Source organism: Marmota flaviventris, chromosome 11 (genome assembly GCF_047511675.1).
Source record: "Marmota flaviventris isolate mMarFla1 chromosome 11, mMarFla1.hap1, whole genome shotgun sequence".
Classification (NCBI taxonomy): domain Eukaryota; kingdom Metazoa; phylum Chordata; class Mammalia; order Rodentia; family Sciuridae; genus Marmota; species Marmota flaviventris.
The window spans coordinates 31,409,615-31,433,389 of record NC_092508.1 but is presented as its reverse complement, the minus strand read 5'-3'; the positions used below and the strand labels follow the sequence as shown (position 1 = coordinate 31,433,389).

At 36.3% G+C, this 23,775-nt stretch overlaps 1 protein-coding gene across 2 annotated transcripts in view; it reads left to right on the top strand.

Annotated features, from left to right (window-relative positions):
• The first annotated feature begins 16,041 nt into the window (after positions 1–16,041).
• The window catches only part of Icos (inducible T cell costimulator), a 28,889-nt gene continuing 21,155 nt past the window's right edge, over positions 16,042–23,775 (top strand). For both annotated transcript variants that reach the window (XM_027941840.2, XM_027941841.2), the window contains exon 1: positions 16,042–16,137. In XM_027941840.2, coding sequence (XP_027797641.1) covers positions 16,080–16,137 — 58 coding nt within the window. In that variant the 5' untranslated portion in view covers positions 16,042–16,079. The remainder of the gene's footprint in view (positions 16,138–23,775) is intronic.

Below are 23,775 nucleotides of genomic sequence, written 5' to 3'. Positions count from 1 at the left end.
ATTGATCCTTGGATCAATTGGATAATTCCCCTTGCCCCCAAGGAAATAGGTAGCAAACACAAGTAGGGGTCACCAGAGAGAGAGTCTAATAAAGAGACTATTTGCAAAGGTGTAAGCAGGGTTAAAGAAAACCAACAAGGGACAGAGAAACACCCCCAGTAAGCAATAGAAGGAAGCTATTAACTACCTCTAGATCTTCTGAAGGTCAAGGGGAGAGAATGCTTGGCAGAACCCAGACAGAACTGTAAGAGTAGCTATTTGATGGCAACAGGAGCTGAGCCTTTGAAGGGAGGCAGCTTAGAGCTTAGATCCTCCAACTTCACCTTCCTCCTGCCTACCAGTCTCCTGCCAGAGCTCCCACAACTGAAAGCAAGCGGAAGCCAGCAGTTGACAAAGTCAGTGAGATCTGTAAGGATCAGCCTCCCCAGCACAGAGGAGGTTGGAAAGGGTCCTTCTCACTCCAAGTTTTTCACTGTTGAATATGAGGTAACTGAGTACAGAACTCTACAAGATCTTCGAGCAATCAATGAATGCTAATTGCAGGCTCTTATTTTCTCATTCTCTAATTTAAATGATGCAATGATTTAGAAAAGGTTTCTGTTAGCCATTGTTGATTATTTACTATAAAAGTTTAATTCTAAATCCTTCTACAAGGAGTTTTCGTACTGTGCCTTGAACATTAACACACCTCTACCCCCATCAAGATAACAGACTTCTGCTGTTCTTGTCTGCCTGATAGCCTTTCCCTCTTTTTTGATAATAGCACCTTGATTTTTCCTTAGGGCCACTTTTCCTCAGTTTTTAGTTCATACAGTTTGGGTAGGGCTGATCTCATTTCTGGACTCCAGGGATGGGCACATGACCATCCAGGAGCCAATCAGAGCTCCACATCTTCTTTGCTACAGGGGTTATTTCAATAATAGTCAAGTGGCCCGTATCATTCTAAATGCATCCATCATGCTAGGACTTTCACTAATGCTATACTCTTTGTAAACTGTCATGTTTGCAGAACTGGAAGGATAAAGCATAGAAATCCTTGAAAGAACATGTCTGAGAAGGAAGTGAACACATAAAACAGCAAGAATGAAATACAAATAAAGATGGATTGCTGGACCTAGCTGTACCTGAAGGTAGGTTCTCTTGGATTTATTTTTAATTTCATGAACCAATAACTCCTTTTCTTCTCTTAAGCCATTTTGGGTTTCTGTAACATATAAAGAAAATTCCTCGTTAATATATTCTCTGTTATTTTAAAGTCAGTATTGCTTTATGTTGGGTTCTGTATATCTTGTTTGTTATAACATGTTCTGGGATCAGTTCTGTGCTTTTAGGTTGGAGACAAGGATTAACAGTGTTACAAATGCATTTGTTAACAGAAAAATAAAATTCTTTATAGACTGTCAGCTGGCATCTTGGCAATTGAAGCCACTTATAAATTACAAAGAACATCCATCTCTTATGAAATAATGCAAAATGCAGACACAGGCAATCCAGAGGAATATACAGCATTGATTTTTAGTTTTTAATATGCTAGAATAAGGCCACAGAAGTAATTAAAACTACAGTACATTTAGAAGTTGCAACTATTGTTTATATATCTTTAGATTACATTAAACACATTACAGGGTTTCCCATCAATCTGTGAAGGATAAACAGAATAGTTCCATTTACATCTTCTATTTGCTTTGCTGTTATTCTCTCTCAGGCTATAAATATGTTTCTAAGGTTATTCTTGGGGCAAAATTTCCAGAATGGAATAGGTCTGAATTCTGGCATATTATTGTTCAGACTTTGTTCATCTAACACTAAACAGTTAAAAGAATAAAATTGATCCAATCATTTGGAAGATCTCAGATAGCTATAAGGAAGATAAAACAATATCTGGATGTTTGAAGTTTATGCAGATGGAGCCTAATTTATAATGTAGGTGCATATATGTGTATTGCTTTGAGGTCCTAACTTGAGCTTGAATGGGGCCCCTGACCTGCTTGGAAATATCAGATAAAGTGACAGATCAGGCCTAGCTGGTCCAGAGACCTCTTGATGTGCTTGCTGTAAAGCTTCTGCTATTTATTACCTAATTTCCCTTCAGAAGGTTGACTCAATGCTCATTCCTGTCACTTGTAACAGTGACCCCTGTTTATTTCCTTACCCAAACTGAACATTAGATTTTATTTAGTATTTTAAAAATATCATTGAATATCAATATCAATATTCAATGATATTTTAAAAATACAATTCAAATATTTCTGTCAACTTGGTAGGAAAGAATCTATCTCATGATTTTTTTTTTTTTTGCTTACTAATGATCTTGTTTTTATTTCTTAATGTGGATCTTGGACTGCTGCCTTCTTACACTTTTTACCTACTATAAAAATTGCAGGCTTTTATTTTCTCATTCTCTAATTTGAATGATGCAATGTAAATAAGAGTGCTCAGGATATATAAAGAACTCAAAAATCTTAACACCAAAAACCAAAAAAACAAAAACAAACAAACAAACAAACAAAACCACCACAACAAATAACCCAATCAATAAATGGGCCAAGGAACTGAACAGACACTTCTCAGAAGATGATATACAATCAATCAACAAGTATATGAAAAAATGTTCAACATCTCTAGCTATTAGAGAAACGGAAGTCAAAACTACTCTAAGATTTAATATCATTCCAGTCAGAATGGCAGCTATTAAGAATACAAACAACAATAAGTGTTGGTGAGGATGTGGGGAAAAGGGCACACTCATACATTGCTGGTGGGACTGCAAATTGGTGCAGCCAATATGGAAAGCAGTATGGAGATTCCTTGGAAAACTGGGAATGGAACCACCATTTGACCCAGCTATCCCACTCCTCAGTTTATACCCAAAGGACTTAAAAACAACACACTACAGTGATGCAGCCATATCAATGTGTATAAGAGCACAATTCACAATAGCTAAATTAGTGGAACCAACCTAGATGCCCTTCAGTAGATGAATGGATAAAGAAAATGTGGTATATATACACAATGGAATATTACTCAGCATTAAAAGAGAATAAAATTATGGCATTTGCAGGTAAATGGATGGAGCTGGAGAATATAATGTTAAGTGAAGTAAGCCAGTCCCAAAAAACCAAATGCCAAATGTTTTCTCTGATATAAGGATGCTATTCATAATGGGGATGAGGGGGCAGTGTAGGAGGAATAGACTAACTTTAGATAGGGCAAAGGGGAAGGAGGCGATGGGAAGGGGCACGGTTGTAACAAAGACGGTGGAGTGAGACAGACATCATTACCCTAAGTATATGTATGAATACATGAATGGTGTGACTCTACTTTGTGTACAACAAGAGACATGAAAAATTGTGCTCTATTTTTGTAATATGAATTTAGTTGCATTCTGCTGTCATACATATTAGAATAAATAAAATTTTGAAAAAATAAATGAAAAATAAAATGTTGATGGAAAGAAAAAAAAGAGTGTTCATGTTATTATTAGTGACTTGTGTGAAATTTTTTATATTGATTACATTGGCCAAATTTTGCTGTTATAAAAGTTGAAAATATTTTCTCTTCATCATTTTATCTTTTATTATGATGCATAGAAATTTGTGGTTTTATTAAATATATATATATATATATATATATATATATATATATATATATATATATATATATGAAATATATGAATAGCATATATATAATTTACTTATTTTGGTACCAGGGATTGAACTCAGGGATACTCCAACCCTTGAACCACATCCCCAGCCCTATTTTGTATTTTATTTAGAGACAGGGTCTCACTGAGTTGCTTAGTGCCTCACCCTTACTGAGGCTGGCTTTGAACTCATGAAGGAAGCTCCTGCCTCAGCCTCCCGAGATGCTGGGATTACAGGGATGTGCCACCGCGCCCAGCTATATTTATTTTACTTTAAGTTTTGAGGCTAAGAAATATCTTTCTCACCCAGAGATCAGATTCATCTGTATGTTTTCTAAAAACATGTCTTTCGTATCTTTTTCAGCACGTGATTATTATTTTAAAAAGGAAAAAAAATCAAATAATGTGGATAAGGAGAATGCCTGAGAAATAACCATAAAACAGGTTATCCTTCTGAGCAGTTAGAATATAATTTTCCTTCAAAGTAGTAAAGTATGATTTTCTTTTCCCCTCTCTTTTATTCTTTCTCTCTCTCTCTCTTTCTTTCTTTCTTCTTCTTCTTTGTGTGTGTGTGTGTGTGTGTGTGTGTGTGTGTGTGTGAGAGAGAGAGAGAGAGACTAGGTCTCACTTTGTTGACCAGGCTGAGTAGCTGGCACTATATGTATGTGCCACCTTGCCTGGCTACAGCATATTTTCCCAGTCTAAATGTTATGTTTTCTTCAAATTATTTTATGACTTAAGTTTTTTTTACATTTGATTTTGAATCATGTATTTATTTGGCCATATTATTTGAGGTAGGGCTCTAATGCTACTTTTCCCAAATGGCTGGCTAATTATTCCTAACTTTCCATTTACTGAAAAATACATGTTTCTCTCACAGACTTGAAATTCTATGCATCTGTCATTTTATGGAATTCCCATGCTATTTGGACTTGCTTCTGGCTTTTGTGTTCAGTTTAACCGATTCTTATATCTGTTCTTAGGCTCAACTCTCCTGTCATGTCACTTACCAGTCCATCATCTTGTTCACTCTCAACTTCCTTCTTCCAAAGAATTCTCAGATCACTTGCTCAGATTCCCAAGCATGAAAAACATCCAGTTGGTTATTTTGGTCAGAAAATTATTTACAAGTTATATATTTATTTATAAATTAATTTGGAGAGAATTAATATTATTGTAAAACTGTGTCTTTCCATTTAGAGAATTCATTACCTTTCCATTTTTCCAGTCTTTGTTATATCCTTCACTTAGTTTCATTGCCTTCTTAATAGAGTGTATATTTATTGTAATTTTCTTCCCCATATAGTTTTTTAAATCATTCATCCCCCATAGTATCTACAAAGCTATAGGCTATTCTCAAACTTATTTTGTTCCCAGTGGCCTTATTAATCATAATACTTTTTCAGTTTATTCTCTTGATAATCAAATATATCAGAACAAATATCTGATAATGGTTTCCTCTCTTTTTAAAACCATATAGCAGCCAGGATGCATGGGCACATGCCTGTAACCCCAGCAGCTCGGGAGGCTGAGACAGGAGGATCATGAGTTCAAAGCCAGCCTCAGCAAAAGCCAGGGGCTAATCAACTTAGTGAGACCCTGTCTCTAAGTAAAATACTAAAACAGGACTGGGGATGTGACTCAGTGGTTGAGTGCCTGAGTTCAATCCCTGGTACAAAAAAAAAAAAAAAAAGCACATAGCAATTATTTCTTTAAAAAATCTTTTTGAACATTGAAAAACAGGAAGGACAGTATCTCCTCCTAACCTTAGGTGACCCCTTCAGTGTTTAAAAATTAAACACAATAATGTCCAGTAATCTGAGGTAATGACTTCATCTGGCTGAGAAGCAGCCATCTAGTTCTTCTGATTCAACAGATTTTTCATTTTAAAAATTATGCAAGAATACTGAATATATTAAAGAATTTTCAGCATCTACCAAGATGATTGTATATTTTTTTCTCTTGAAGTTAATGAGATATGAATTTCTTACTATTAAGCAAGTCTTGCATTTTGGGAATAAATTCTGTTTGGTGGATTAATCCCTTAATGAGTTACTGGGTTAAACTTTTTTTGTGTTTAAAATCAGGATGTTTGTATTTATAATCATAAGTGAGATTGGCCTGTGCACCTTTTGAGTTAACTTCATTAGATTTTAGTTATGTTAGTCCTATGTCAGCTCCACAGAATGCACTGGAACACTTTAGATGTTGTCTCCAATGCTCCAGACTGCAACTGTTCTATTTTTGAAGGTCATTGAAGAACTCACTGTGGAGTAGTGTAAGTTCAGTCCTTTTGTGTGGGATAGTTTGCTAGTTCCATTTCTATTTTCTTCCAGGGTTTTAGTTTGTTCAGTTTTTTATTTCCCTGTCAACTATCTGAGACTCAGAAAATTGCCTATTTAAACCATATTTTAAAAAATTGCATAGAAATTTGGTGTTGCCTTTTCTTTAAAGTTAAAAAAATTCTCATCAGTATCTACGTTATTTTTTTCTCTAATATTGTGAATGTAGATTCTTTTTCCCCTCATGTTGAGAGTCTTGCTCATATTAATTTTAAGATAAAATAATTCTTTTTGTTTATTTACATTTTCTCTTTTTTTTTTAGTTGTTGATGGGCCTTTGTTTTATTCACTTATTTATAAATAGTTGGTGGTGCTAAGAATTGAACCTAGTGCCTCACACATGAGGCAAGTGCTCTACCACTGAGCCACACCACTCTAGCCCTTTCTCTGTTTCTTAATGCAACATTTTTTTGTTTTAAAATAGATATTGTTTCTGATTTAGAAAGGCTAGTTAGCTATTTTCATATCTTAATTTAAATAATTAGCTCATTTGTTTAATTTTTTTAATAGTAAAAAATATTTTCTATCAATTAGATGTACTAACACAACCCTTGCTTTTGAAATGAGATTAAGTGGAAGACATCTGTTTTGCAGAGGTGGCCCAAGCCAGTGGTGACCATAGCAGCTTTTATGATGATGATAAAATCGTGGAAGGATGGGAGTTATTTCTGGAAGCTAAGCCCAGAATCTGCTTCTCCAGCCCTTCTAAAGATTTTGTAATATCTGATAACAAATCCTTTCCTTGCTGAGCTAGAGAGAATGGTTTCTGTTATCTGCAAGGGAACCTTATCTGATATATTGACTTTACCAAACATTTAGTTCTTTGGTACACAGATGCCTCATTCTGGACATATATTGTATTACATTGACTTGCCTATGTTTTTTTTTTGCCAGTACAAAATAATCTAATTATTATAACTTTATAATATGGTGCCACATGTGTCAGGTCTACTAATCATCTCTACTCCTTTATATTAAAAAATGTATTCTTTTGGAGGAATTTTAACATTGCTTTGACAATTTCCTCATAGTTCTCACTCTACTTTGACTATGTTCCTTGAGAATTTTGATTAAATGTGCCATTTGAGAAAACTGTCCATCTGCTGATCTGGGGATCTAACTTGGGCTCATAGTGTCTTGCTAATAAACCTAGTATATCTGTCAGTCATGAAATCTAAACATTTAAGGTGGGGATTTAGATGATAAAGTGTGACATTAATAATCATGCCAGTATAATTGCACCTGCCAAAATTTGTTTATATTTTTATGCCAAATGACTTATGAAAAGCCAGAGAGGCATGAGTTCAGTGCATTGATCATTAGGTAATTATATGTCTGTGTATACTTACCACATATTATATCTCTCGATATATGCACTGAATGAATAATGATTAACTGAGGAGAGGCTGTGTCCAAATTTATTACTAATTACATTTTTTGTATATGAAAATGTAATCTCTGACAGACTGAGATAGCCTCCAGTGTAGACCCTTACAAGCTCATACCTTTGTTTCTCTTTTGCTTTGGAGACATTATAAGAACACTAATCTAGAACCAAGTATATCTGAGTCTTAGTTGTGACATTGGCTTAGCAAATCTGGGCAAAACATTTAACTTCTTTGATACAGGCCTGCATTATAAGAAGATGGAGATGACAATATATGTTTTGCACAAGTCTTTGGTTATTAATATGTAAGATGTGTAGGCATCATATATGCTGTAGCACACCATAAGAATATGCATTTTATGCCTTTCATCGTTTCTTTCACCTACCTCGATCACCAAGGCATTTTGGTCTATTTATCACTTCATCTTCTCCATTAAACTTTTCAGCCATCTCTGATTTTTCCTGACATAACAATGAGTCCAATCTCACTTATGCTTCATAATTTCTGTCAAACTCCACTAGCTTTTGCAAGCTCCTTGCGCCTCTTTTTCAGTTGTTTTGGCACTCAGGAATGGGGACAACTCTCGTTACATGTTAATTTCTTTTGGCTTCCCAAATCTACTCAAGACATGAAATAGTGATTAAGAAATAAAAGTCGACGTTGATAACAAGAATGAGATCAGCTTTTCATCTGGTTCTCTTCATAGCACTCAGAATTATACCTGTTAAAGCTTCATTTGACTTTTTAAAAATATGCTTACAAAAACTATGAATTACTAGGTTATAGGATGCTTCTGGATTTCCAAGTAGGAATGGATATGTCTTGGAACTCAATGTTTTATGGACTCAAAATACCAATAGAATTTAGGGAGTGGGGATGTTAGGCAGGGAGAATTTGTGAAAAATTAACGTTTATCAGGTTCATTTGGAAAAAGTTAGATGAACATGGATTTTAAAAAATAAGTAAAGGCCTTGCCAGGCAGAAATATAAAGCTCATTATTAAGCTATTTAATAATTTTTGCTTTTTGTGATTTATGTATTCTGCTTTTGTATATATAAGGTAATTTTATAAGACTGTAAGGAAGAAAATAAATCTCACACAGTGCACGTCTCACACAGTTTCTGTTATTGGAATGATATGTGTCACAAGATAAAATAATCATTTATAATACTAACAAATGAAGATTCTGATGCTTTTACTATCTTTTTTTCTTTGTATGGTTTCTATACTTTTTTATAAATTTTATGTAAAATTTTAAACATTAAGCTCATGTATACAACATACATACAGTTTGCTTTTTGTATTTACTGTATCATGAACATTTTCTTATCATTCTATAAAATCCTTGGTTTGTACATTTAGAAATTACACTTTGAAGAGAGTGAGACTCATGGGTGTAGTTTTCTTTCCTCCTCCTCCTCCTCCTCCTCCTCCTCCTCCTCCTCCTCCTCCTCCTCCTCCTCCTCCTCCTCCTCCTCCTCCTCCTCCTCCTCCTCCTCCTCCTCCTCTTCTTCTTCTTCTTCTTCTTCTTCTTCTTCTTCTTCTTCTTTTCTCTCTCTCTCTATCTCTCTCTCTTGGCCTGAAAAATGAATAGCTATTTTTCTTCTTAAAAAGAGAAAGCGAATTTTCAGTTTATACCAGTAGATGTCATCCATTCACTCAAAGCACAACCCAAGAAACAAAATGTAATTTGACTTAACCCCTGTAATTTTTACCACATTCCAATAGCATGTTCTAGCTTATCTAAAATTCCTAAGTGAAGAACACTTTGAAAAAAAAAAAAAAGAACATTTTGGCTTTAAACAGAATTTGGAGAAGTTACTTTTGCCAGGTAAGATGCTTGCAAAGAAAGAAAAAATATATCAGAACAGTTTTTGAAATGTAATGAGTTTCTTAAGTTTAAAGTTCTTTTTTAAAAACAAATTCATATAAATAAATATAAAATAAATTCATATAAATAAATATATAAGAGAGAGAGTATGTGTGTGTGTTTGTGTGTATATTGGTTTTTTCCAAATCAGTTTTATCCTCTTAAAAAAGAGGTTAAAAATGGATAGTCCATGAGCCAAATTGGAACTTTGGAACTTCAGATTTTTTTTTTTTTTTTGCCACTCATAATCTTGACTAACATTGTATTTTATTTTTTTTGAATAAATTGCAAAATTTTAAAAAGTGGTATCTTTGCCAGTAGACTAGACTTTAGTGTGTATTTGGAAGAAATCAGAAGCTACATTGGGTTTCTATTCCCTTGTGGCAGGGTGGCTTTATTTTATTTATTTGTTTTTATGTTGGTGCTGAGGATCGAGCCCAGTGCCTCATATGTGCTAGGTGAATGCTCTATCGCTGAGCCACAACCCTAGCCCCTTAGAGTTCTTTTATAATCCTAAAAATTCATCAACTCCTGGGGAGAAGTAATTAAAAAACCTTACCATGAATAGCTACCCAAAGAAATCCAATGGCAAGTATTGTACGCTTTTCTGCAGAATCCTCTGTATGAACATTCAAAGTAAGACAAAATGTGATGCAATAGTTTAAAAATATAAATAATAATTATTTTTTATAAAGTCATGAAAAATTTAAAGCATAATAACTAAAAATTGTTTGATATCATGTAATGTTTTTAAGAGTTTTCATACACATTACATTTTAGTCTTCACAAGAATCCTCTGTGGTTACAGAGGAGTGAACTTCTACTCAAGACAGTTAGTAGGCATCTTTATCAGAGCCACCCTGCTAGCGAATGACCAAGTCAGATCTAGAACAAGGGTCTCTTTACTTTATATGATTTTGTGTGTGTGTTTTCCAAATCAGTTTTATACTTTAAAAAAGAGGTTAAATTTGGGTAGTTCATGGGCCAAATTGGAACTTTAAATGTTTTGTTTGCCACTTATAATCTTGGCTCACATTGTATTTTAATAAGTTGAAAATTTTTAAAAAGTGATATCTTTCTAGTTTTTCCCATTAGACTAGACTTCAGTGTGTGATTTGGAATAAATCAGAAACTATGGTCACATTGGATTCTTATTCTTTTGTGGCAGCGTAGCTGGAGCTGATCTGATGGCTGCATTTCCTGTGTGTTGGCCATTTGCCTGGGTGTCTGCCACTCCCTGCTTTTGACTTTTATCCAACCCACTTAATTAATTTTGTTCTAGCTATCTGGGGCTGTACATGTATAAGTCCATGAGTCTTTTGAGTTGTAGTCTTTTGAGAATGATTTTGTACTTAATTTTAACTTTGCTATTATGGTTCATTAATATTATGGTTCAGAACACATTTAGAATGGAGTTATACAAGAAATATCGTGTCAATATTTTAGTCTTTTAATTGATGTGTGACATCTGCATGATCACTCAGAAGGTGTTTATGGAATGAGGACCGAACCTCAAGTTCTGGGCAACATCAATATCAACTTTGAAGAGGAGAGAGAGAGTAGAAGAACTGATGAAGGATCCCAAGTGAAGAGATGGGTCAGAGAGATGGAAAAGAGGAGAGTGATGCTTCTGACCACACCTGGGGACCATGCATGTTCTTCCCTGAAGTGTTTCTTGAATTAGGAAGCTAAAGGTCTCTTTGAGAATCACTTTCAATTATCCACAGAATTGATCTGAGAGGCACACAGATTCACCTAAAACAAGAACAGTTCTTAGGTTGGATAACTAAGTCAGGAATGGTGGTACTGTTTCAAGATAAAGTAAGCACAACGTCAAACTTCAAGCATAGCATTGAATGATTCAGCAAGGTCAGGATGGTGAGGAGAGACAGTACTCACTGGAGTTGGTAGCGTGTACCTCCTAAGTGACCTTAGGAAAAGCTGTTTCGGGGAATGATAAGAAAGAAATAATTTACAACAGGTCTGGAGACCATTAGGAAAAAAATAAGTGTGGACTTCCCTTTACTAAAAAGAAGAGACAGAAAGAGAGGGCAGGGTTTGCACAGTCTGAGGAAGTGTGTGTGTGTGTGTGTGTGTGTATGTGTGTGTGTGTGTGTGTGTGATATGTTCATGACTGGAGAGATTCTAGCTGGTTTATGAACTGAAGGAAGGAGCTGTGGGTTGGTGATCCAGAGCCAAAAGATAGGACTGAGGGAACCAGAGCCCTGGAGAGGCTGGAGGGAATGCATCAAGACAGGTGCCTTGTAGATGTCACGAGCAATGGCAACCTCATTGGAATCAAGGCCAAACTGATATAGTTGAGATACCTAGTCAGGAGGTATATTAGTTAAAAATATCAGTTGTATCACTTATGTCAAATCTCACCTTTTTTTTTTTTACCTTAAATGGAAATGTATAATTGTTTTTCTGGGCTTTATGCATTAAGAAATAACTTTACATGAGAAAATATTTGGCGATTAAAATAGAATATTCCTTTTTTAAATGATGAGGGATGGGGAAATGATTAGATGAGACATGAATCAGGATGATGAATTATTATATTTTTAATTAATTTCAATGTGAAATATAAACACTTCTTGATAATTTCCCGTGCTCACATTATGATTCAAAAAGCAAAGTGGTCCTTGGTGAGCATTCTTCAGTAAGGAGGTCCCTTTGAAAGTGAGGGATTCTTCAAACACTCATTCATTCCACCAATAGTCACAGAGCACTCACTGTGTCCCAGGCACTGTGACAGGCATTGTGGCTATGGCTGCAGTCTCTGTTGTGACTTTGCTCACAGTACAATAGGGGCTGTGAGAAAGTGTGAAAAGGACCTGGAAGTTGTCAGAATCACAGTGGAGTCACTCCTGTCAACCCAACCAAAGAAAATAAATAAAACCAGGGCGTTATGAAGAAAGAGTTTTTATGCATGATTGCCTGATAGTAACTATCACAAGACTACCAGGACCAGAAGCCTGCACAGAGGTCGCCGCACCTTATATAAAAAGTACTTCTATAAGCACATCTGCTTGACAAATGTCTGTTCAACCTCAGAATGATGCCACTCTTGTTATTAATCATTGTGGACAAGGATTACTGTTTCAAAATATCTGATATAATCCTCCTCATTTTTGTCTTTTAAAACTTCCCTTTCCTTAATCTCTTTAAACAGGCCCATAGATGACTATGGAATGTGTATTCCCATTGTAATGTTCTGCTCTTCCCAAATAAATATTATTATTTTGAGAATCTCTCTCTCTCTGGTCTATTTTTTTTTTAAAATTTAGGTTGACAAAAGTAAATAGGTCATACAGTCATATGATGAGTCCCAGGATGGGGGACTAGAGAGGTGGTGAGAAGGTACAGAAAAGCTGACAAATGGACACTAGTCATTTGGTCAGAGAAGTCTTCAATGAATGGGTGAGTGTTTAAGCAAAGGCCTGAAGAATGGTAGGATTCTGCAAAAGAGTGAAGCCTGAAGTGGTGTGGAGGGAAAGTAAGGGTAAAAAAGAGGCTTCTGACAGCAGGAAGACGACTTAGCTTGGGGAATTTGGAGGACTCCACATTATTTGATGGAAGCACTTGGTGCAGGAGAAAAAAAAAATGTGGCAGGAGATGAGGCTGAATTGGGTGAGAAGTTGCCTTTTGTAAAGGGCCTTGTAAAGAGTTTGATCCTAACACAACAAAACCCACAGGAAACTAGTGGAAAGTCCTGGACAGGGAACATAGATGAATTAGACATGTTTTCAAAAATTACTCAGTGGAGACAGACTGAACTAAGACAAAAGTAGGGGTAGAAACAAACCGGACAGAGGGGCTGTTCTGAGAAGTGACCCTGGCAAAAGAGAAGACAGAACTACTTGGAGGATAGGTAGAAAGTAGGATCATTAGGGCTTATTGTGAATTAGTGGGGAAACAGAGAGGGCTGGTTAGGGGCAGGGTAGTAGTGACAATCAACCTGGCAATGTAGCAGGAGAGACCATTTGGATTTATGGACACTTCTCTTTTCGTGACTGTCCATTTCAGAATGGAAACCAAGTTTAAGAGAAGCACAGATACTTTTGAGATGCTTTTCAACTTCACTGTTTGGGTTCTATTGCCTAAACTTAGGCAATTTTTCTTTTTCTTTCAGTAGGTTTCAAGCAAGGCAAAAGGAAGGTACTCACCTGTGTAACTTGAGAAAAGCTAGCATGCTGCATGCATTAGGAACTCAGGTGCCCACAAGACAAGAAATGATAAATATGCTCTGTCTTTAATGTAAGAAACTTTCCATCCCCGCCCTCAGCCTAGGCATCTGCTGCACACACAAATCAAGACCATGTTAAGTCATGGAATGAAAAATGAAATGAAATGAAATAAAATAAAAGCAAACAAAACATACTTCCTGTGGGGTGAATGGAAATTTTTGCCTGGTATATTTTCCAGGTACAAGACCAGTGATTCTGAATATTTGAAACCACAAGTAATTGTGTTCTTTAACTGAGATTTTAAAGAAGAAAGGATCACCTAAGGGGACCTTGACGTAAAACACATGGGCATAGAGGCAAGCCAGGCTTCCCAGTTACAACCAGATAGCCTACAAACCAAGAAGCATGATAATTAGGAAAAAGCAACAGATTCACATCAAATAAAACACACACATCTAGTTGAACTAAAGCTGAATTTGACTGCAACTTGTACAACTTTTCTCCCCTTGAGTTAGAAACACAGCACTTTAATTTTATTAGGAAATCATTTTTTTTTTTTTTGGATTCAAATAATTTGGAACTTCCTCTAGGACCTAATTACACTTTCTCTCTGAAAATATAGAACCAAAAAAAAGTCATGTTACCATGGCCAGATAAATGAGGACTGGCCTCAGATTGTAGCATGGTAAGGAAGAGTATGGAACCCAGAATCTCATTGGTCGGTTTGACCTGGCTCCATAACTTTTCAGCTATGTGATCCAGAGTTAATTGCTTAATTTCTAGAACTCTCCATGTCCTTGTCTATGATGTGAGAATAATAATGGGATCTTTCTGGTACAGCTGTTGTGAGAAATGAATGGGTTAATGCATGTCACACACAGGGCATGTGTTCTGTAAATGTTCATTATTTGGTTCCTGCCTTCTATCTTCCTTTGAAACTGCAGCTGAGCTCTAGAATTTGGGTCAGTTTTGTTCACATAAAGTTAAAGCTCTCATTTTAGTTCTAGAGCAGGGCCACAACTAGGGCAGAAAGTCGTTTCCTTTCCACTACCTGTGTGTTTGCTAGAACAGGCTTTAAGCACAATGCCAGTGGGTCTTGGGGACTTCTTTTGATGTTCTTGGGGGACACAGGGGAAACAAAAGGGAGGAAATAAGGGTAGCAAGTTCCTAGGGTTCTGGGGGCCCAGTCTTTATTGCTCACATCCAGTGCTGAGACCCCGGAGTCCTGAAAAAGACACCTAGGGGAAGCCTCGGCAGCTTTAGCCATTACTCCCAGGTTAGCTTCCTCCTTGCCTTTCCGACCCTTTGGCTCTATCCAGTGCCCCTAATTGTGGTTCGATAACCCCAGACCTGGATCTGCTTCAGAACCTGGACATTTGGCTGCTGTACCTTGGTTTCTCTGCCTGACTGAGGTGAGTTTCTCATCTGAATGCCATCTCTGCAGGTTGAGAGTCAATACCTCCCCAGAAAGTCCAGACTGGATTGAGAATCCTGGAAGCCAGGTCAAACCTCTGGGTGGCAGGGTCAGTAGGCCTTGGCATAAATAGTTCCATCTGCTTTGGTTGAGTGAACCTCCGGAGCTATTTTCCAAATCCCAATGCTGACACTAACTACATGACTTGGGCCAGGTCAGGCATTTTACCTCTCTGTGCCTTAGTTTTTCTCATTTGTACAATGGGGAGATGAGTGATTCCTACTTCACAGAGTGGCAGAGAGGATTAAATGAGTACACAGACACACACGTTATATATATGTACACAAATAATAATCCATTTAAATACATGTAAGACATAACATAAACATAATATTGGACTATATTCATGGTATATTTTGTACATATTAAATATTTTATGTATGACTTTACATTTAATTTTATGTTTTGCACTAAGATGTATTTCATATAAAACATTAAGTACACATAAATATAATTATTTATATTATTCTTTTTGTCATCTCTACTTTATTTCTCTGCTGAGATAAAGGAACCATGAAAGCCTTTTCAACTTTCTTGCTTTTATCTGTGTCTATAACTGCAGAATCCCTATGATCTACAGATTGCTCTATCGTGCAGAAACTTGCCATCATTTGGAAACTTACAATCTACCACGAATGTCATGCAAATATAATTTCTAAGATTCCTGGGATGCTCTTCTTTCAGATTTCTTAATTTCAATTTCTGCAATAATTTCATTTATTTCTTGTCCTATTTCAATGACTTTCTCTTCTCTGGAGCAAATAACGTAAGACAGAAATGTGTCAAAACCTATGTCTTATTTATCACATAGTCTTTGTAGGTCTTGTTATTCCCAATAGATATTGATTCAGTGGTACCTCTGAATGAAGTGGTTGTGAAAATAGTAGATTTTGTCTTTTTAACTTGTTTCTTTGGAGCCAGAATAAGGGTAAAGTTTTTTTCCTGTCTTCTCAATCATCAATAATCCATGGATTAAATCCTTTACCTCCATAAGCAGTAACCCTTCCTATATAGCTGTTGACATCAATGAAAAGACACTCCCTTGACTTGACGGTAAGTGTGACACTACATCAACTCCCACAGAAGCCACTTCCTTTTTCAGCAAATAGAACATAAACTTACTCTCATCTCTGAACACAGAAGGAAAGGACCAGATCTGATTCTTGCAAACATGAAGCCAGTCTTCTGGTATTTCTTTATTTTCTGCTTCCAAATTGAACTTCTAACAGGTGAGTGACCTTTTGAATATTTCTTACTAAGTTATAATTCAAGAGAGCTTAAGAAAAATGAAAAGTAGAAAAATAAGGCACCAAATAGAAAGTGGTTTTGGTTTTTAAAATTAGAAACTATTTCCTTGCAGCCCGACCACATGGTTGAGACCACCCTGTCCCTATGTCAGTGTGGATGGCACTGGGTTTGCATTACTGCCTTTGATACTGTGCTTTAAGATGAAAAATATGTTTCAACAGACCATTAAATTTTTAAATTACCTGCATGGAGTTACCTGTCAGAGGATGAAGTAGAAGAGTAGCTTACTGTTCTCAGAGAAAGATGAAAGGCACAAAAACTTGTGTCAACAGAATGAGAATTAAGTAGCCCTGGCATTTGGGATAGGAATTGTTCTATGGTAGAAAATTAAACAGAAGTGCTTCAAAAGAAGGATTTTGATTTTAATCTTACCTGGATGATCTGTTATTGTCTAAAATACATAGGCTGTCATAAGGTTTTTATTGACACTAAGTTTGAAGATCCCCCTAAAAGGCCAAGGAGGAGTGAATGATTAAAAATCTTTGTAGCTCCTGTAGACATAAAAAAAAAATCATTCTGAGTCTTTGATTCTTCCTCTCATGTGATATACATTAGACTCTAAATGAACAACTTAAATAATGCGATGTGTAATGTAAATTAATATATGGGCTTCTGCTTCTTCTTACTCTGTACATTTTTCTTTTCTTTTGAACTCTAGGTTCTATTCTTGAGGCTGGGGAAAGCCAAGTAAAATTATGTTAAGTGGGGACGTTCTCTTAACAGGAAAAGTAAAGGCAGAACTTTTAGTAAGTCTAATTCCATCTAGAAATGCCTTTTTTTCCAATGGTACAAAGAAATACACATTACTTTTCTCTTGAAAAAATAAAAAGTTCTAAACCCAAACTGGATTGGTTCATTGTTTGATTGTGTCCTGTTTCAGAGTCATTCAAATGCTCTTAAGACTAATGAAGCATAAGGGTTTCCGTGTAGCAAGTCCCAAGAGCAGTTCTGGGCTACCTATTTGTTCTGGCCTTTCCTGTAACCTCACAAAGTCCTTCAGCATCATAAATAACGTGAATAACTCTGGAATTGAAATTCATTCATTCACTCCTTCATTCCCTCATACAGCACCAGCATTTGCCCTGTAGGAGGTGCTGTACTAGCTGCTGCATGTAGAAGAATGAGCAAAACCAGGTCACTCCCTGCTGTCCTGAAACTAACCGAATGCTGGGGAGAGAGACGCTAATTAAACAGTCCCAGGAATTAACAATAGTTACAGGCAAAATGCAACCAAGAAGCCTGGCTAGATGGGGTGGGTGTTTAGGGGGGATTGGAGTATAGGGTCATTGAAGTTTGTTTCTTTTTTTCCTGTGGAAATGGCACTTGGGACCTCAGCGACAAGCAGCAATCAATGAGGAGGAGGGTAAGAAGGTAGGGAAGGCCATTCTGTAGCATTTAGAGAGTGAGCTGTGACAGGAGGGAATGAAGTGTGGTCAGAGAGCTGGAAGGAGGTGGCTGAGCCTGAGCACAGAGAGGAAAGAGATTGGTGAAGTCACAAGGTGAGGCTGGGAAGGAAATCAGAGACCTGACCATTCAGATGCCCGTGTTAAAGATTTTGGATTGTTTTCCAAGAACATTTGTGCAAGTCTTTGAAGGGTTCATTTGTACTACTAAAAACCATTCCAATATGCCAAACCCATTTTGGCAGTTATGCTGTTGGTACTATACACGAGAGCTTTGAATTGGCGTTAATATTATTTCTGTGGAAGAATAGATCTAGCCTGGGGTAGGATTATTACCGTTGCCAGACTAAGCTGAGGAATAAATTGAACATTTGGAATGATATTCATCTTAGATCCCAAATAAATAAAACCAGTGTTCACTCTCATCACATGGAAAACCACACTATGTGACATGCTGTTTTCTAATCTGACAGGCGGCAAAATTAAGGCATGAGTGGCTAAATGATGATAATAAATACACTAAAATCATCATATTCAAAATACCTCCATGATGATGTATCCAGCAACTACCATTATAAACACAATAAACACAAAGAACTAAAACAAGGTAAACTAAGCACCCACAGGTCCTCGGTCATATATTTTTAACCCTTCCAGCACCGAAGCCTTTCTCATGCTATGTAGACAAAGGTTTGCTTATCTTCTGTCAATGCTTGAAGACTGAGGCTCAGACCAGGAACGGCTAAATAGATTGCTACACAGCAGTTAGTGGCTGAACCAAGATTAGAACTCCATGTGTCTGATTCCAATATCCATGTTCTTTCTACACTCTGTGGAAGAGCACAGCTATGACACAAATTTCAAGTGATAGAAGTTCTGGTCAATTTTGTTATTTGGTTGGTCAATTAAGAAGGTTGGGAATCTTGACAATTTCCATTCTTTGATGGATCTCAATGTAAAATTTAACCAAGTCTTGATGTTGATTTAATGATTCTGAAATAGTTAAAGGCTCTTCCTTAGAGAAGAATTTGGAAAATGTGAAGCTCTTACTTCATTCAGAGGAGCCTCTTCCTAAGCTTTATGGGCAACAGAGACCTTGTGGGTGACCTGATGAATCCTGGTTTGGGGAAGCAGGGTGCAGAATGCAGCAGTGGGAATGCCAGATGTCAGATGGTGCCTAATGCACGTGTCTCAGGAGGTGTTGGATCAGGAAGCAGGGAGCCCATCTAGAGCCTTGCTTTGTGGAGGGCACTGAAGGATTCTTGAATTCCACCTTCCCAGGGAGGACAGCACTGGGGGTTTCCAGCACCTGGTCCTTCCCCCAGAGCTCAGAGGAAAGTCTGTGGAGATGAGTTGACCTTTGATTCTCTCCAATCTTTCAGGTCTGGGCAGAAATATCCCCTTAAACCTCCCCTTTCTATGTTTGTGCTACATTTTAAAAAGTTCAAAGTGCCAATGATGAATTTAAGCCATGTCCATCCAACAGGATAAGCCTGTACTTACTTGGTTTTATTCTTTCAACAGTATGTGTCTTTACTACTTGTTTTCTATCATCTGTTAGTGAAATTATATTTATAAATATATATATATATATATATATATATATATATATAATATATATATAATTATAAACATAAAATTATATATAAAATATAAATGAAATTGTATATACACATACATGTGTGGGTGATTATACACATACACACACACACACATACACATATATATGTATTAGCTCTTCTCTTCTTGCCTCTGGTGAATTTGGAAGGTCAACTACCTTTCTCAGTTTACTAAGTCATTATCATGTTCAGAAGATCTTCATTGAATGTCTATATTTATTTATTCTTGTATCGAAACAAATATGACAGTGTCCTTGCCTGATGTGCCTAGCCCCCTACACTGGCCTGAGAATTTAGAAATGTTCTTCCCTTCCCACACTGCCCCCGTAGTGCACCCTTGCTGCATACATGGATTTTGTTTAAATAATTTAAAACATCCAGCTGCAGATCACTGCTAGGTTTTCTCTTACAGTGTTTCTCTTCTGTTCCAAGAATCCTTTCCTGACACTCACATCACATCGCATCTCTGATGTGATAGCTCTATTCTGGAATTTGGGTCTAATCTTATAATCTGTTCTGATATAAGGATCAGAGGATTCCCATTAATTTTTTTTTTCAGATACTCCAAACTCTCTGAATCCAGTGCAGGTAAAGATGACTTTCTTTTACCCTTGTGGGTGACAGGTGTCTTTTCTAGCAACAGGATCCTTGGACTACAGTTTTTCCTGTCAGAGGTCTATGGATTTTCATCCCCTATTTGTTGGCTTGTAGGGTTGTGAGTGAATAGTTTTATGCTAGTTTGATTCTCATTCTTTTGAAAGTAATTTTAAAACAAAAAGTCTCTAGAATTTTGTAATCTAGAAAGTTGTTCATTTCGATATTGGAATGCAGGAAATGCATCTGTGTGTGCCTCTGTTTCTCTGTGTGTTTTCATTAATTTTTTTTTTTAGGATTGGGTGAGCTTTTTAATCTGTAGACTCAAGCTTTATCTTTCATTTAAGGCATTTTATTTCCCCCCTGGTATTTGTTTAATCATAGTTTCCTCTGTTTCTCCCCTCCCTTATAGAAATGCCCATTATTCTCATATAAGTTTCCAACCCCTTGTTTTCTCAATAGTAGGGAATAAATAGATTTTATAACTTTGGTTGCTTGTTAACCACAACTCCTTCAGATGAAATGGAATGATATAGTTTTTAAGTCACTAGTAGCATATTCACTTGTCTTGGTAGACAAAAAATATAGGCATGTACTGAAGTTCTCGAACTAGTTTCATTCACAGTAAGTTCTTTAGTCTAGTTTGACTTAAAAAAAAAATCAGACCATTATTCACAGTTTTAAACTGAGCAAAACCTCCATTTTATGCTACTTCCTCTTCTAAGAGTATTGATTTTGATATGTAAAAGGACTTTTGTTCTTTCCAAGTTAAAAAAAAATCATTTGTGATCCGCAACAACTAAAGAAAAGGTTGTATTTTCTAAGTGACACCTCTGTGCTACTGTTCTTCTAATGAACTGAGTCTGTCAAGTGGCATTTTTGAGGGCATTTTAAGTAAAACAAAATTTTTGGCATTTGAAACCATCTTATAAAAGTAAATTCAAAATTATATTGTTATATTTTAGAAGGTGAATCACAGTAGGTATAGAATATGAAACTCAATTAAAACTGCTAATCAAGGAATTATTTTCCTTCTCACTGGTTTGGCCTCTAAGGTTGACAAAAAAAAAGATGAAGATTTGCCAGTTTAAAGAGTCAGAAATCAGAGCTAGGAACCTCCTATGTGTTGTGCACAAAATAGTGATGCTTGTATCTATTTTGCTTGAGCAAAAGTGAAAAAGAAACAAGTTGTCTCTAAGCAGGGTGACCCCCAGAGCTGATATAATCTGTTTGAGCTATTTTGATACAGATATATCACTTCCTGTAAGCAACTAAAGACTGTTTAAAGGCAATGATTTTGAATTTAAGAAATCAAACTTTTTGCAGCTCATGTTTATGTTGTTCTGGGATTCAGGATCAACTTATCCATTCATGCAACGACAGCAATGCTCCCTTTACTGTTCTCACAAATAAAGTTTTATTTATTTTGTCCTATCTGGAGCTAAAACAAAAATTCCCATAGAAGTGCTAGTTTGAACTTGTTTAATGACAATGGAAATTTTTTTCTGTATGTGTGAATCCCCTTCTGTGCATTTTTAGAAGCAGATAAGTTCCTGGGTGATCATTAAGAATTTCAACTCTGCCAGAGCCAGGATCCAGACTTTTCTGTGGGTTAAAATATACAGGGCAGTGTAAAATACAATAGTCGGTGGATAAATGTCTAAGGGAAGGAGAGTGTTAAGTTCATATAACTGTATATCTATGAGATTGTTTTATGTATGTTGAGTGTGTAATAATACCTTCAATCACAGAACACATTATGTGGCACCAATCTGAAAACCATTTTGAGTATTGGGGGCAGTAATATATCTAAGATTTATTATATGATCTATATTATATAATACATTATTTTAATACTAAAACATAATATAAAATAAAGTTAATATAAAAAGAAATATCTGAGCATAATTTCCATATCTAGCCTGATGCTAAAAGCTTCTTTTTGTTTCTTATTCTGCAGCAAGTCTCTTTAGATCCTATGTTTTAGTTTCTGTAAAATGAGGGATTTGGATGAAGTTTTTGGACTAGGAGATTCATTAAGTTTGTGGACTCTGGAGTCAGATTGTCTAGGTTCAATTCATGTCTCTACCAGATATTGGGTTCTGTTACTCTGGAACAGTTACGCAGGCCTCAGTTTCCTCATCTCTAGAATAGAAATAAAAATAGGCAATCTGACTTAAAAGCTACTATAAGAAACAAATGGCATATTTTATGTAGTGCATCTCACACAGGACCCTACACATAAAAGGCACTTAATACTTACAAGCTCTTATTGCAGTTATTATTTGGAAGTCACTGAAACTATTAGATTTCAAGAACTGGTTGGGCATCATCTGGGTTGAGTCTTGGTCTTTGGACTGGGAAATAAGTGTTCCCCAGTATCTAGTTAATTCAATCTCTTGCTGTTTTTCCTAATCTGTTCCTCAGACCATTCCAAGAACCTTTTTGCTAATATCATGCTCAGCCTTCTTTTTTAAAATATTGCAGTTCTTCTACTCTGTTCTAGGTCCTGGACTTATTTAGGTAACCATGATATGGACCTTATCCTTGTGGAGCTCATGGTTAAATGAAGAAGAAAGGCAAGATTAATTATGTTGTAAGGTGCTGTGCATTATTAACATATTGGTTTAAATAAGGCATTATTGAGAGAATAGAGATTGAAGTTTTGGGGGACCTTGAGAGAGGAGTTGGAATTTTAAATGGTTCTTAAAGAATGAATAAGGGTTTCTAGTCAGACAAAGGGGTGATAGGATATGCAGTTTATGGAAACAGGTACTGATGTTGAAGAAATGGCCAAAAATTTCATTGTGGTTTGCACAGATGGTCTATGGAGCACCTTGTGTCATGTCAAGGAGATTGGTTTCTTACTTTATAAGCAATAGGAGATGAATGGAAACTTTGAATCTGGGGAGTGAATGCTCTTTAGAAGCACAACTGTGGGAGCACCATGAAGGCAGGGAGAGAACTGGTTTCAAGAAGGCCAACCAAATAGCCAAAAAGATGTTTCCACAGATGAGGGAAGACATTAAAGAGGTTTAGATTGGCTGTAAGAATGGAGAAGAACAGAATTTAAGAACTATCCAGGAGATAGGGTCAATTGAACTTGATGACCAATTAGATGAAGAGAGTCAGAGATCGAAATAAATGAAGAAGATTCTGAGGGTCGTAGGGTCTGAGTAGTAACTCCCTTGAAGAATAGGGTTTGGGTGTGATGAATCTTGAGTTCAGTTTGCAAATGTTACACTTGATGTGTTATTGTGTATCCAGATAGAGACGCTAAAAGGAATTGGAAACCAAGAACTGGAGGGTTGAGTTGGAGATATAGAAGTGTTATTGTGGTCAAAATGAGAGCTGGAGCCATAGTAGTAAATGAGTTCACACAGCAAACACCCAGTCCATGTGCTCAAAGACCTCTACACAACAGCCGAGGAATGGGAAGCAATGTGTCTTTTGTGGAGTGTGGATAAACTCTCTCTCCTTACCCCTCTATGGAGTGGAGCTGGGTTCATTTAATCTCTTGAGATTTACCTAGTATGATGGTTTCAAATCAATAGCAACGAAATAACTAATAGTCACAGTTAATTACTTTGTGACTATTGCTACAAAGTTTTATAACACCTTTGGGATTTTTCCATTTTCACAGAGAAAATAACTTTAAAGGAGGAGAAAATGGATCTTTCATTTTTCTTATTACACATGGTTAGAGAACCAAGGGTTGTTTTATGCCCCCTGTGGAGTTCTTTAGAGAGTAAAAAACAATTTACACATTGTGTGTGTGTGTGTGTGTGTGTGTGTGTGTGTGTGTTTGTGTGTTCTTTTGGCTTTTTTGGCTCTGTTTTCACTTTTCTTCACATTTTTTGGGTTTTTTTCCCCTCTAAATGTTAGAAATTTAAATTAGATCGAATTTATCTTGCATACCCTCTCAACCTCCTTGAACTCAATC